General features: G+C 41.8%; 1 protein-coding gene across 1 annotated transcript in view; it reads right to left on the reverse strand.

The window, feature by feature from the left end:
- Positions 1 to 14308, reverse strand: part of iqgap2 (IQ motif containing GTPase activating protein 2) — a 103536-nt gene that overhangs the window by 3670 nt on the left and 85558 nt on the right. Inside the window, exons 30-36 of the mRNA XM_060907148.1 lie at positions 7823 to 7955; positions 6244 to 6346; positions 4174 to 4315; positions 1448 to 1535; positions 822 to 1034; positions 263 to 423; positions 34 to 177 (exon numbers count right to left, since the gene is read on the reverse strand). Of these exons, the coding sequence (XP_060763131.1) occupies positions 34 to 177; positions 263 to 423; positions 822 to 1034; positions 1448 to 1535; positions 4174 to 4315; positions 6244 to 6346; positions 7823 to 7955 (984 nt within the window). The remainder of the gene's footprint in view (positions 1 to 33; positions 178 to 262; positions 424 to 821; positions 1035 to 1447; positions 1536 to 4173; positions 4316 to 6243; positions 6347 to 7822; positions 7956 to 14308) is intronic.

Genomic DNA, 14308 nt, shown 5'->3' on the forward strand with positions numbered 1-14308 from the left:
CGCATTCCACATTAAAACTGAATACAGACTCACTGGTTAGTCTGGAGGCCTTCAACCTCCAGTATGACGCCTTTCTCGTGCAACCTGGCACCTGTGTACTTCAAAGACTGCTGCTTCGACTTCCTACTTCCTTTCTCCTCATCCTTTCGGTTCATTTTGATGGATCTGCGAGAGTTCCTGTGAAGACAACGTTCAAGAGCATTGCGTTGAAAGAAACCGAGCCTTTCCAACGTCAAACGAACGCAGAATTTTGGCCACTCACTTTCTGTTGAGGTTATCAAGGCAGGTTTTGATGTAGGTGTCATAGTAGTTGATCTGGTCCTGGTAGAAATCTGCCTTGGAGTTCAGAGCACTTAGAGTCTGCTGGAGCTTCACCAGTTCCCCTTTCCTCCGCTGCCTGTAGCGCCTCTGGTTGCGAATGTCCTGTTATTTAAGGGTACGAAATGATTAACCTCCTGCCTTTAAAAATGCTGCGTGAATATTTGCTTCTAGTGAGTCATGAAGATTTGTTTTGTTATTTTTAGCTGACCCTGTGGGAGGTCACCAGCACATAAATTTACATCTGTGCTGTGCATCACGTTGAAAATAGCGTGTTTGAAAACACAGCTGTGCATTTTCCCTGAGGTATGTAAAAGCTGCATTCCAATGAGTAAATATTTGTTTACATGATCATGGGGAGGAAGAACTTTAATCCATGATTTATTATTATTATCAAGATGTAAAATTTAGACGTGTTAAAAATACCGCTAGTGGCCGTTTGGTCAGAATTTCACTGGAGAAACCAGTAACATCAACAAGCCCATCGCCGTATTCTACTGTACCTTGGAGATGTCATTGATTAGCTGCTGGTACTTGTTAGCAGAGCTGACCAGGCCAGCCTGTTCCAGAGTGCGCAGATTCCTGAGGATCTTGCGTTTTTTCTGTTCTAAGGGTAGTTGTGTATCCTCTAGTACAGCCTGGCTGCTCTTCAGCCCTTCTGGAGCAGTAGCATCTTGTGCCGCCCGCCACTCCACCATCTTAACATGCTCCGACTCCTACAGGACACAGGACTGAGTCTGAGTGATGCAGACTTAAAGTCTATGGTCAATACTTAGCATGAACGTACAGCAGGAAGGTTTTAGAAAATCTGAGGGTCAGCACATCTGTACAGAGATCTGTGTAAGACATGATAAGCGCTATATTTGGACTGTTGTAGTTGTTTCAAACAGAAAATGACCCAAACCCTGGATAAGTGGCAGATTTGACATTAGTCAGTTCAATCTATATTTAACTGTGAATATTGAAGTACAACTGAATTCAAGGTGTTATTCAGCATTTGAAGTAAACACAGTACTATTCTCACGTGGCCAGGCAACTGACCATTTGATCAGCTTTTCCTATTTTGTTTTCTTATCTATAACGACACATTATAGTATTAGGATAACCATTTAGAGATTTAAAGTTTTACCTGTTGAGAAGTAGCTGGAGTCTCTAGGATATCTGTCAGTGTTTCTCCAGGCTGGATTCTCACCACATCCACTATCAGCTTCTTTGTTCTTTGAAATGATGATATATATATATATATATATTGGAAATGCAATACAATACAGGCCACTTTTTCCATGGAATAAAAGCACATGTTCTATTCCCTTCTAGTGGGTTTATTGATAGCATGCAATATTATCATCATATCGCATATCCTCCATGTATTACGCCACTCTCCCTAATAGAGAATGAGCGTGCAATGTGGTTATAATACTGCACGTTGTCAAGACAACACGACGTCACACGTCAGAGCTCATGCGAATATCCAATGACACAATTTTTCTGCTGCACATGCGCAGAATCATTTCTTTGTCGGCTGGGAAAGAGAGAAGACGAGGCTAATCCAGCGCTAGGATCAAGCGCGAAATAAATAAACTGAAAATGAAGACGCGCTGAACACCCGAAAGGCTACCAAAACTTCATTATATATTCTTCACACGTATTTACAAGAGAAAAACATACCAATGGACATCGAAAAACTGGAAAAGAGACAAGTCGGAGATGTAAAACTTCCACGCTAGTGAGTGACTGTGACAATTTGTAAACAGACATGGCCGCGAGGTTTGCTTCGTTAAAAGCAGAACATTTTGAGAGAATTTTGGCTGCCAGTTCACTCCGTTTTGTGTAGCTGTCGATGTTGATTTTAAAAGTAACTAAGTAAATTACACAGGGAAAATAATAATAATATTCGGCTTGGCTGCGCTAACACTACACCGGCTGGAAGGTAATTGGACTGACGCGCTAAGAGCACTGAGTCGTGGGTAAACTAGCATTGGCCTTTTCTAACGGTTCTGCTACAATGGATGGAAAGTAACAGGACTGCCGCGTTAACAGCACCAAGTCGTGAGTAAGCTAGCGTCGGCCTTTGAGAATGCTGATATGAAGAGAGAGTGTGTATGTATAATAATAATAAGATTGGCTGGCTTTATTTCTTGGTCTATCAGATATATTCCATTCAGCTAGCAAGATACTGAATTCGACTTCGACCACTCAAAGCCAGCCAATATTATTTAAATATAATAAGCTGTTAGGGTTAGGGTCATAATATGATAGCATGTTTTCATTATCTTGCCTAGTGGAAGAAAAGTAAATGATAACTTTAGATCTGCTATTAAAACTCTATTTGACTTCTGTGTTGATGGTTGTGATAAACCATGTAACAATCTGCAAGTGTATCATGAGTTTCATTCGTCTTACAATTAACAGTATAAACATTTTACTGTGTGAGAATTTTAGCGGGGCAGCACGGTGGTGTAGTGGTTAGCGCTGCCGCCTCACAGCAAGAAGGTCCTGGGTTTGAGCCCCGTGGCTGGCGAGGGCCTTTCTGTGTGGAGTTTGCATGTTCTCCCCGTGTCCGCGTGGGTTTCCTCCGGGTGCTCCGGTTTCCCCCACAGTCCAAAGACATGCAGGTTAGGTTAACTGGTGACTCTAAATTGACCGTAGGTGCGAATGTGAGTGTGAATGGTTGTCTGTATCTATGTGTCAGCCCTGTGATGACCTGGCGACTTGTCCAGGGTGTACCCCGCCTTTCGCCCGTATTCAGCTGGGATAGGCTCCAGCTTGCCTGCGACCCTGTAGAAGGATAAAGCGGCTAGAGATGAGATGAGAATTTTAGCATGGGTTTCTGTAATCTCATAAAGAAGTCAGAAGTGGGCTTCCAGACTTTAACAATTCTCTCTCTCTCTGGCATATCACTGCCATGATGTGGCCACTCTGATGGCTTTTTCTTCCAGCCATCAAAGTTTCTAGGGAAGAATTACAGTTGTGGTTTTCCACTAACAGTTACCGGTAGGGTATAATTACCAGTGATGCAGTCAGCGAGCTTACTGCATCACTGGTAATTATGCTTCCTACAGTACATACGTAGAGACATAATTATGGCAATTAGCTAACTGCTTATCCTCTGATAGTTCAAAGAGCTCATGAGAACATTCATTTCCTCATATTCATAATATGACTAAACACATCAGTATCATATGTATCTGAAGCTTTATTTCAGGGTTCCATGACGGGAAACTTTGCATTAGCCTTCAGAAAGCAAGCCCTGAAGTCAAGGCCCTGTTCTGTCTGCACTAGCAGGGAGCAGTCTGACCCTCTTATCCTGCTTCCTCCCCAGAGACCCCTTGCACTATGACAACGAGTACTGTAACAAAGAGAGAACATACAGCTGGGGGCTGATCCCACAGCTAGCTGAGATGCAATGAGAAACACGTCAAGGGCGAAAAAAAAAAAGTCTTCTCAACTGCACAATCACATTTACAGTTAGTCATTCAGCAAACACACTTCTATAGAAGGCATTATGATCAAGAAATACTTGGGGATTGATATTCTGAAAGATAAGAGACTAATGCTTCTAGTCTAGAGGCTAAGTGAGTTCTGGCATTTCTCCTCGTTTCTTGGAATGTCACCAATTTAGTGTAGCTGAAAAACACCACAAGAACCATTTGAACAAAGGAAGCGATAGCAGCGGCTTGCGCATCACTTCCCACCATGGTGTGTGATAGATAGTGGAATAGGAAATGAAGACTGTCTTTAAAAATAACACTCAACATGACAATCTACAGTCAGGTTAATCATACCCACTAGAAAAACAAGAGCGGCTGATATGTAACGTCTATATTTCAAAAGAGCTAGTGTGATATAACTTACTTCATCATCAGTCCCTTCATGTCTTTGTCATCACCATCCACCAGCTCAAATTTGTTTGTGAGCGTAAGAGAGATCTCGGTTTTAGCCAACTGACTCAGTGTGTTTTCTTTGTTGGGATCATTTGGATCCACAGCACCTTCACCTGTGTATAGGAGAAAACCTCTTAGTCTGTTAGTTATTTGCACAAAAACTGCTGATCAAAATCAGAACTTTGACAAAAGCATTAGTATAAATTTAAGGGGAATAAAGCTATTTAATAGTTTTTTTAGGTTCCTGCACTTATTTATCCTTTCTTCAAAGCAACTTTAAACATCATCCTGAATATTGTAAAATGTTTAATTAAAAAAAATATATCATAATATTACCGAGACTGAAACTGATAAACTGAAATTTTACTGGAAGCGCTGAATCAGTATACAGGGCACATGACAGACAACTTTTATTATTTCATATATATTATATATAGGGCGGCACGGTGGTGTAGTGGTTAGCACTTTCGCCTCACAGCAAGAAGGTTCTGGGTTCGAGCCCAGCGGCCTTTCTGTGCGGAGTTTGCATGTTCTCTCCGTGTCCGCGTGGGTTTCCTCCGGGTGCTCCGGTTTCCCCCACAGTCCAAAGACATGCAGGTTAGGTTAACTGGTGACTCTAAATTGACCGTAGGTGTGAATGTGAGTGTGAATGGTTGTCTGTGTCTATGTGTCGGCCCTGTGATGACCTGGCGACTTGTCCAGGGTGTACCCCGCCTTTCGCCCGTAGTCAGCTGGGATAGGCTCCAGCTTGCCTGTGACCCTGTAGAAGGATAAAGCGGCTAGAGATAATGAGATGAGATATTATATATATATATATATATATATATATATATATATATATATATATAATGTGTGTGTGTGTGTGTATGCATGTATGTATGTAATATATAACACACACATGTATAAATAAAATAAGTGGCAAAGTTTGTTTGTTTGTCTTTAGTTAATGTCACAATCTCTTGACAGATTTTCAACAAATTTGGCAAGTATACTTAATTTATTTTAATTTATCTGGAAGTTCTCTCTATGGTGGCACAGTGGTGTAGTGGTTAGCACTGTCGCCTCACAGCAAGAAGTTCCGGGTTCGAGCCCTGTGGCCGGCGAGGGCCTTTCTGTGCGGAGTTTGCATGTTCTCCCCGTGTCCGCGTGGGTTTCCTCCGGGTGCTCCGGTTTCCCCCACAGTCCAAAGACATGCAGGTTAGGTTAACTGGTGACTCTAAATTGACCGCAGGTGTGAATGTGGGTGTGAATGGTTGTTTGTCTCTGTGTCAGCCCTGTGATGACCTGGCGACTTGTCCAGGGTGTACCCCGCCTTTTGCCCGTAGTCAGCTGGGATAGGCTCCAGCTTGCCTGCGACCCTGTAGAACAGGATGAAGCGGCTACAGATAATGAGATGAGTTCTCTCTATTTCTTTTCTCTGTTTATTTGTAATGATGCTGCTGGAATCTTAATTTCCCTGAGGGAACCCACCCAAAGGGATCAATAAAGTTTTATCTAATCTAATCTAAGTAGGTCCGGGGATGACCCAGAATTTTGCAGATATAAACAAAGTTAATGTATGGGCCCCAGGGGGTCTCCTGGGTGGTGGATGTTTGGATTTTTGCTTGTCTTGGGTAAACATCACCATTTCCTGACAGATCTTCACCAAATTTGACATGGAAGTCTGGGGAAAACCCAGAATTTGGCGAAACCTGGGCAACGCCGGGTAACCTACTGGTGTGTGTGTGTGTGTGTGTGTGTGTGTGTGTGTGTGTGTGTAAACCCTTCTACTACACTATTTAACAGAGCAAGGGGGTGGGTGCATGTAAGGTAAAGACCATTCCCAATTTGTGCGCTGAGAGAATCTGGATTTTTTTTTTTAATGGTTGTACTTGTAGGTGCTTCTGGTGCTTCCTTTTTGTCAAATGACATACTTTTAGCGTAACTGACAAGTCAAATAATTTTTTTTTTAATAGAAAAATATAACTCTGGTCTTTAGACCATGTTTTGAGTGTCTGTAATAGATCATTTATGAATAAGATGCATAGAAGGTGAATTTTACCAATTAGTGACTCCATGTCAGGAACATCTCCCAAGTCATCCAGGAGTTCATGCAGAAGATCACTGGGCTCTGGAGCGATGGCCTCTTTGTGCTCCAGCACAAGCTGTTGGACAAACATGAGCAAAACATTTTATACAGTTTGCTGTAAAATAGAGCTGGTTATAAAGTCTCACAAAAAAAAAAGTAAAATAAGTTTAAACCTTGTTTTAATACACTTTCAGCACAGAGGTTCTGCAATATACTTCAAGCATCCATAGAACACTGGTTCTAGGAAAAAAAAAACTATGCTTAACTAAGTGTCAAACTTTAAGGTCTTAATGACAAAACAGCAATGAATTCCCTGAGCCACTGCTACCCCGGCTAATATGCTACCCAGTGCTACCCAGCAATGCGTCAATGCGGTATCTCCAACCAAGCCTTAGGTCAGGTATGCAGTGTGTTCTTTCGTTCCAAAGCTAATTCAAGACAGATTCACCTTTGGACACTTTCTGATAATACGTGCTGAAAGTCTGTTATCTCTGTCAGCAGTAGGGAAGTCTGGAGCATGGAATTCAGCCAATAGAAAGACAACGCTTCAGCACTTCACACTGGTGGCGTGCTAAGACAACAGGCTGGTTTATCCAATATTTCCTACAGCTTCAAAGCATCTCAGCCAAAACAGCAGGGACCTCTCACATAAACCACGGTTTCTTTTCACCACCTCCATGCAGAAATACAAGCAGGCTCAGTAACACAGCTTGGTCACTAGAGCTATTATTTCTTTCTTAGCTCCTACCTAAGCCTCAACCAAGAAACCCACGAAACAAGAATTGACGATGCAGTGAAAGCCTTCAGAAATCTGCCCAGCATTTTATCACAAGAACACAGTTATACGACAGCGGTTTCAAAGAATGTCTTTGTTTAAGCGTCTGATAATGTTTTGCAATCCTCATGTGTTTTGTACTTTTGCTACACCACACATTCAATATTCCTCTCTGTCAGCTATCATTTTTGTACCTCATGGCCTTGAATTTGTGTGTGTGTTTGTTTGCTTTTTTTTTTTTTTCCTGATGGCTAATATGCTTGGAATGCAGTGTGGGAAGAAGAAACGTTCAGTTTTTCTAAAACCGAATCAGTGTTCTCCCATCTTCCTTGAAGTTAAGATGACGCATACAGTAAACACTACCCTGTACCTCTTGGGATAAAACGCATACTCCATTTCTGATTCCACGATGTTCAGCAGCCTAGCAACAAGTGTTTTTCCATGAGCAACACTCTAAGCATTAATTTCCCATGTGTAACACTTTTCACCCTTTACCAAAGTATCCATTACACGGGGCTACCAAAGATATTGAATACCGTTTCATAAAGTGTTTAAAGGATACTAAAGTTCATAACACGCAACCGTGTGTGTGTGTGTGTGTGTGTGTGTGTGTGTGTGTATTAAATAAGTTTAGGAACATGTATAGTAAGTGGGATGGAATAACTACAAGGAGGGATTATGGCTGGAGAGAGGTGTTGGGAGCATTTCTTAATCACTCTCTCGAGACAGAAAACAAAAATAGGATGTCCTCTGTTACACAAATGGGCTTGGGCTTACTGAGTGAGTGTTGATGATCTCTTCTATGGAGATGTAGATGACCGGTTTGCTAAGTGTCACCATGTCAGAGTACTCATCCACGTTAAACTTCTCTTCTGGAGCTGGGACATCGCATGCAGCCTGGAAGAATACTCTGCAAAGTACAGCACACAGGCAGTATATTATTGAAGTGTATTGATTAAGAAGAAGAAGCAGCTTTTTTTGTCACATATACTTTACAGCACAGAGAAATTCTTTTTGTCACATATCCCAGCTTGTTAGGAAGTTGGGGTCAGAGCACAGGGTCAGCCATGATACGGGGCCCCTGGAGCAGAAACGGGTAAGGGCCTTGCTCAAGGGCCCAACCATGGCAGCTTGGCAGTGCTGGGTCTTGACCCCCTGACCTTCTGATCAGCAACCGAAAAGCCATCACAGCCCCAAAAAGATTATTCTACTACAGTGCATGATGGTATGCCTGTGAAAATAATGAAGTAGGAAAAGGACAAAGGGAAAAAAAAAAAAACATTCCCAAAGCTGGGGATTTCCAGAAAATGTGACTCATGAGTAAGGGTACGTGCGGTAAACTGCAGTCTAGGAGTATAAATCTACACATCCTCACACATTTTAAACTCATGACGCACCTCCCTCTTGTTTGCTGATGCCACACTTTAACACAAAGGCAATTCCTCCCTGTTCACATCCATCTCCACTTTTAATGCTGGTCACCACTATTGCATGTGAAAGTTCCACATTTCCTTACTGTAGTTACAGGTTGAAACAACTACCAAGAACTTCGAAGAAACCACATGTTGGTCATTTGTGCATAATATTCTGGAAACAAGTACATGTGATTTAAAAACTGTAATGATGATTAAATCGGGGCAACTAATAAAGTTAGAAGGTTTGAGAGGCTCAGGGAGGTACACTACCGCTCAAAAGTTTGGGGTCACTTTGAAATGTCCTTATTTTTGAAAGAAAAGCACTGTTCTTTTCAATGAAGATCACTTTAAACTAATCAGAAATCCACTCTATACATTGCTAATGTGGTAAATGACTCTTCTAGCTGCAAATGTGTGGTTTTTGGTGCAATATCTCCATAGGTGTATAGAGGCCCATTTCCAGCAACTCTCACTCCAGTGTTCTAATGGTACAATGTGTTTGCTCATTGCCTCAGAAGGCTAATGGATGATTAGAAAACCCTTGTACAATCATGTTAGCACAGCTGAAAACAGTTGAGCTCTTTAGAGAAGCTATAAAACTGACCTTCCTTTGAGCAGATTGAGTTTCTGGAGCATCACATTTGTGGGATCGATTAAATGTGACCCCTCACCGAATCCAGGGACGCATGTCGGCCGAAACGAATCAGAGATAATCGCAAAAGAAGCATTTTTTTTTTCGAAATTTGTGATTTTTGTTTTTTTCCATCATGTGCAAGTTGAGATCTTGAAGAATGCAATCAGTATTTCAGATAATAGATTGTTTTGTTGGAAAAAGCATACATTTTTTTGTTGCAAATTGTCTCGTTTTTGTCAGGACTGTAGCCTGCTGGGGGGTGTGGGTAAATTACCATATGGGCCATTCACATGATGATTTAAGTCTTTTGTTTTTTTTTCCGCGAATCAGCTGTATGATCCGAGCTGAGCGCATGGCTACTTAACTGCATACAGGCGTGTGATTTCACTATGGAATGAGTTACTAAACAGAGCGCAGAGGAGCTGACACACATCGGAGATGACCATTTCTAGCAAAAAAAACCGCAACCTCATTTTCCAGATTGAATGGAATACTTGAATGATCGGATGATACACGGACCGTTCTAGGATTACATTCCATCGGAGGCATTGGTGTGTGCAAGGCGACGTTTCTCTTTCTGATGGGGTAAGTTTATTAATCTAAGGCTGTGTGGTTATTTTTTGCATGTAACGGAGAGTGTTGTGGTTTGGTTAAGCCTAGGTCACAACCGGACGTACGATTTTTTGGCCGTGTGATTTTTGGCATTTCCCAAATCGCTGCGTTTCTTTTTTTGTTCACGGAGAAAGACGCGCGTTGGCCGTAAGTTTGTCTTGCAACCTGAAAAAAACGTAAGCGCCCGTAGAGTTTGTTTGACATGACAAAGAACCTCTGCGGCCGGTCTGCGGCTCGAAAATCAGCACATCACACGCGCGCTCTCGTGCGTTTCATGCGCGCTCTCCATGTGTTTCTTGTGTTTTTTGCATGTAGACCGGCCGTAGGAGCGCGTACCGTACGGCCAGTTGTGACCGAGGCTTTACATGAAACTAGTGTTGTGTTAGTTGTGTCATCATCGTGCTATCTTTCTTTCTTACGGTGTGAGTAATTTTTCAACCACAAAACGTTAAAGTATACTTTAGGACTTATTTTTGTACTTCATAATTGTGTTGGGCATACTTTGCATGGAAGGAAAATTGACGTGGTGATCTTTGTTTACATGAAAGTAGCATCGTGCTAGCTCGTAGGGGGTAGGGCTTTCCTTAATGTCATGCAAACGAGCACCATTATGTGCCCGCCCTACACCCAGAGTAGCTGAGATGGAAAACTTTGAGGGCGATTTTCTCCCTTTTCTGTTTTAAGAGGTATACACTTTCAAAAGGCCACACATTCTTCAAATATTGTCAGATCTCCACATGGAAGGCATCATTGGAAAGCTTAGAAACTGTACTTTCTGAATCTGTCAATAACTCAAAATGCCCCCGGGCCGACATGTGTCCCTGGATTCTGTGATCTGCCACAAATGCTCAAAATGGCCAGAAAAATGTCTTGACTATATTTTCTATTCATTTTACAACTTATGGTGGGAAATAAAAGTGTGACTTTTCATGGAAAACACAAAATTGTCTGGGTGACCCCAAACTTTTGAACGGTAGTGTATATGTAATATGAACTTGCTGTTGTACCAAATTTCAGTTTCTGGATTGTGAAATAAATCAGTCAAGACAATGAACTGGGGTATTCAGGAAACTAAAACATCTTTCTTTTGATTGTAATATAATTTGGTTCCTATATTCAGGTTACACACTAACTTGGCTAAATCGGTTTCAACATAAAGTTTGTATCACCTACAGTATCTCTCAGATCCTTTTAAACTTCATCAGTTGTCCCTCTGGTTAAAATGTTAAATTCTATGTAATCATTTCCACAGCATTCCACATGCACTCACTGGTCACGTTATTAGTCATACTGCAGTATTTCAGATACCGCTGCAGAGATTTTCACATACGACAGTCTCCCAAGTTTACATAGAATGGTGTGGAATAACACAAACAAAAAAATCCAGTGAGCAGCAGTTCCTTGGAGTGGAAATGCCTTGTTTTTAAGAGAGAGGTCAGAGGAGAATGGCCAGATTTGATTTGATTTGAGCTGACAAGTTGACTACAGTAACTCAAAAAGGCCTATGGTGAGAAGAAAAGCATCTCAGAATGCACAAAACACTGAACCTTAAAGGAGATACGCAGAACCATGGCCTCACTTTTTGTTTATAAATGCCTTGAGACCTCATGGCACAGGAATAGTTTTAAGCGTTAACAATGAATCTAATATAGTAATTTTTACGATTAAAATGATTCATATAGGTAGCGGTCTGAGTGAATGACCCTGACATCTGTGACGTCACAGCAGGAAGTCTATCGGTCTCATCGCCATTTTCACTATACTAAAACACAGAGCTGACTGCAACTCCGATCCTCCATTTTGAGCTAATTTATCACCATGCCACGTACGGTAGATGTGTTGCTGGCGGGTGCAGCAACATGACAGAAGGTGGATTTATGTTGCATTCATGGCCCAAGAATGTTCAAACTGCAAAGATTTGGATGCGTTTTGCAAGAAATTCACGGGCATGTTTTACTGATGACTTGTCCGAAACCTCTGATCTGTTGAGGCGCATTGGCTATAAGCCCGTATTGAAAGAGGGTGCAGTATCAACAATTAAAGGAAAAGAAAACTACAAGAAAAGGAAAGTAAATTCAGTTGCACCGGTTCTCCCGGAGTATGAGCCAAGCAGTAATGGTGGAGTACTCAGTATGGAGAAAATGGAGAATGAGTGGACCAGCTGTCAGATTTCTCCGCTGGATATGCTTTTTTTTTCCCTCTCCCACTGGATATGCTTGCCTCAGCAGCAATATCTCACCCTTACATGGAAAAAGCGAATGAACAAAGAACTGAACGAAGAACTGAAAGTCAGATTATTTCAAAACAATCGGCCACAAGCTCGGCCTTCAAGAAGCGAGAACACAGACGGGTAAGCTCCGACTCTCATTTGGTTACATAAAAACAACAACACTACTCGTTGTTTACCTGCATGTAGATTAATACATGTAAACTTGTATTGTGTATTAAATTTACCGGTATAAGATTATTTAATTTGCTTCAGAATGCGATTGTCTCAGTTCATCGGATTATTTAATTGGCCTTTTATGTTTTATCAGTGAAAATGCATGCATGTTGCATAAGTTACAACGGCTATCCTGTTTTAATGAGAGTCACATGAGACTGTCAGTTCAATTCCATCCAATTCTCTAGGCGGCTTTGTTCTCTGGTTTTATTTCATAAGGTGGAGGCCTCCGCGTTACTATTGGATTCGCTTTCCGAGGGTTCGAACTGATACGGTTCTACGTGTATAGCAGTAGCGTGTACACACACTCCAATTTCAGGACTATCACAGTCAGATGTGTTACTATCTGAGGAATCCGAAGAATCTCCAATAAATCCAAACGAAGAGGCCATTGCAACCACTCTCGCCTGCAGAGTCTGGCTTTGGTCTATAACTGTCAAAGGCTTCGGCCTTAAAACCGGTTACCGCTGTGATGTCACCCACCCAAGGCTGGCTGGCTCAGCGTGGCAGCTCGAATGCCAACTTTGCGGTCGATTTTAACTCTCTCATTATCTCTAGCCGCTTTATCCTTCTACAGGGTCGCAGGCAAGCTGGAGCCTATCCCAGCTGACTACGGGCGAAAGGCGGGGTACACCCTGGACAAGTCGCCAGGTCATCACAGGGCTGACACATAGACACAGACAACCATTCACACCTACGGTCAATTTAGAGTCACCAGTTAACCTAACCTGCATGTCTTTGGACTGTGGGGGAAACCGGAGCACCCGGAGGAAACCCACGTGGACACGGGGAGAACATGCAAACTCCACACAGAAAGGCCCTCGCCGGCCCCGGGGCTCGAACCCAGGACCTTCTTGCTGTGAGGCGACAGCGCTAACCACTACACCACCGTGCCGCCGTCGATTTTAACTCTCGAAAATATATTTTTTATTCCCATTTATGCAGCATACAAGAGTCAAGGATGGAGATACTATCCACTTAGAAATGTATTTAAAAATAAAGGTTCTGCGTATCCCCTTTAAGACAGCTGGGCTACAACAGCTGAACACTACATCAGGTTCTATTCCTGTCAGCCTGCAACTAGAGTGGGCACGCAGAAACAGGACAGTTGAATACTAGAAACATGTCAACTTGTCTGATGCAACAAGATTTCTGCTGTGATATGCAGTTGGTAGCGTTAGAATTTGGCATCAGTAGCATGAATTCATGGACCCAACCTGATTTGTGTCAGTAGTTCAGGCTGGTGGTGGTGGTGTAATGTTGAAATTTTTTATTGGCACACACTGGGCCCCTTAATATCAATCAAATTTGAAGCCCACAGCCTACCTGAGTACTGTTGCTGAGCACGTGCATCCCTTATGACTACAATGTATTAATCTTCTAATAGGTAGCAAGATAATGCATCACTTTAAAAAGCAAAAGTCATCTCATTCCATGAACATGACAGTGAGTTCAGTATACTTCAGAAGCCTCCTCAGTCACTGATCTGAATCCAGTAGGGCACTTTTAGGATGTTGTAGAATGAGTAATATGCAACATGAATGTACAGCTGACAAATCAGCAGCAATTATGTCACGCAATCATGTTAACATGGACCAGAATCTCAAAGGAATGTCTCCAACACCTTGTAGAACTGATGCCATGAAAAATTGCAGCTGTTCTGAGTGCAAAAGGGGGGGGGGGCTACCCAGTATTCATATGATGTTCCTAATAAAGTAACTAGTGAGTATATTTAACAATTATCCCACGAAATCAAGTCATGCATGAGCGGACAGCTATAAGCCATGTACCGTATGATGAGATTGAGTGGAAGAACTGTTTTATTCTATCCACATTCACTGGATTTTGAGAAACAGAGCATTTTTATTTTTTTGCAAATTCGATAAATAAAAACTATACAAAACATCAGGGGAAAAAATCATTTCTGCTTAACAAACCAGCAAAATGACAGTAGCAATTTGTGAAAAATGTTTGAATAATAATTCTTGAAAAATAAAAAAAGATACGTTCTTTCCATCAAATACTTTCATTTCATTATGTTGTTGCTTTTTTGCATTTTTTTGAGGTTTTGTTTGCAAGTAGAGTTTTTACAACCCCGATTCCAAAAAAGTTGGGACAAAGTACAAATTGTAAATAAAAACGGAATGCAATAATTTACA

The sequence above is a fragment of the Neoarius graeffei genome, chromosome 24, assembly GCF_027579695.1.
Source record: "Neoarius graeffei isolate fNeoGra1 chromosome 24, fNeoGra1.pri, whole genome shotgun sequence".
Classification (NCBI taxonomy): domain Eukaryota; kingdom Metazoa; phylum Chordata; class Actinopteri; order Siluriformes; family Ariidae; genus Neoarius; species Neoarius graeffei.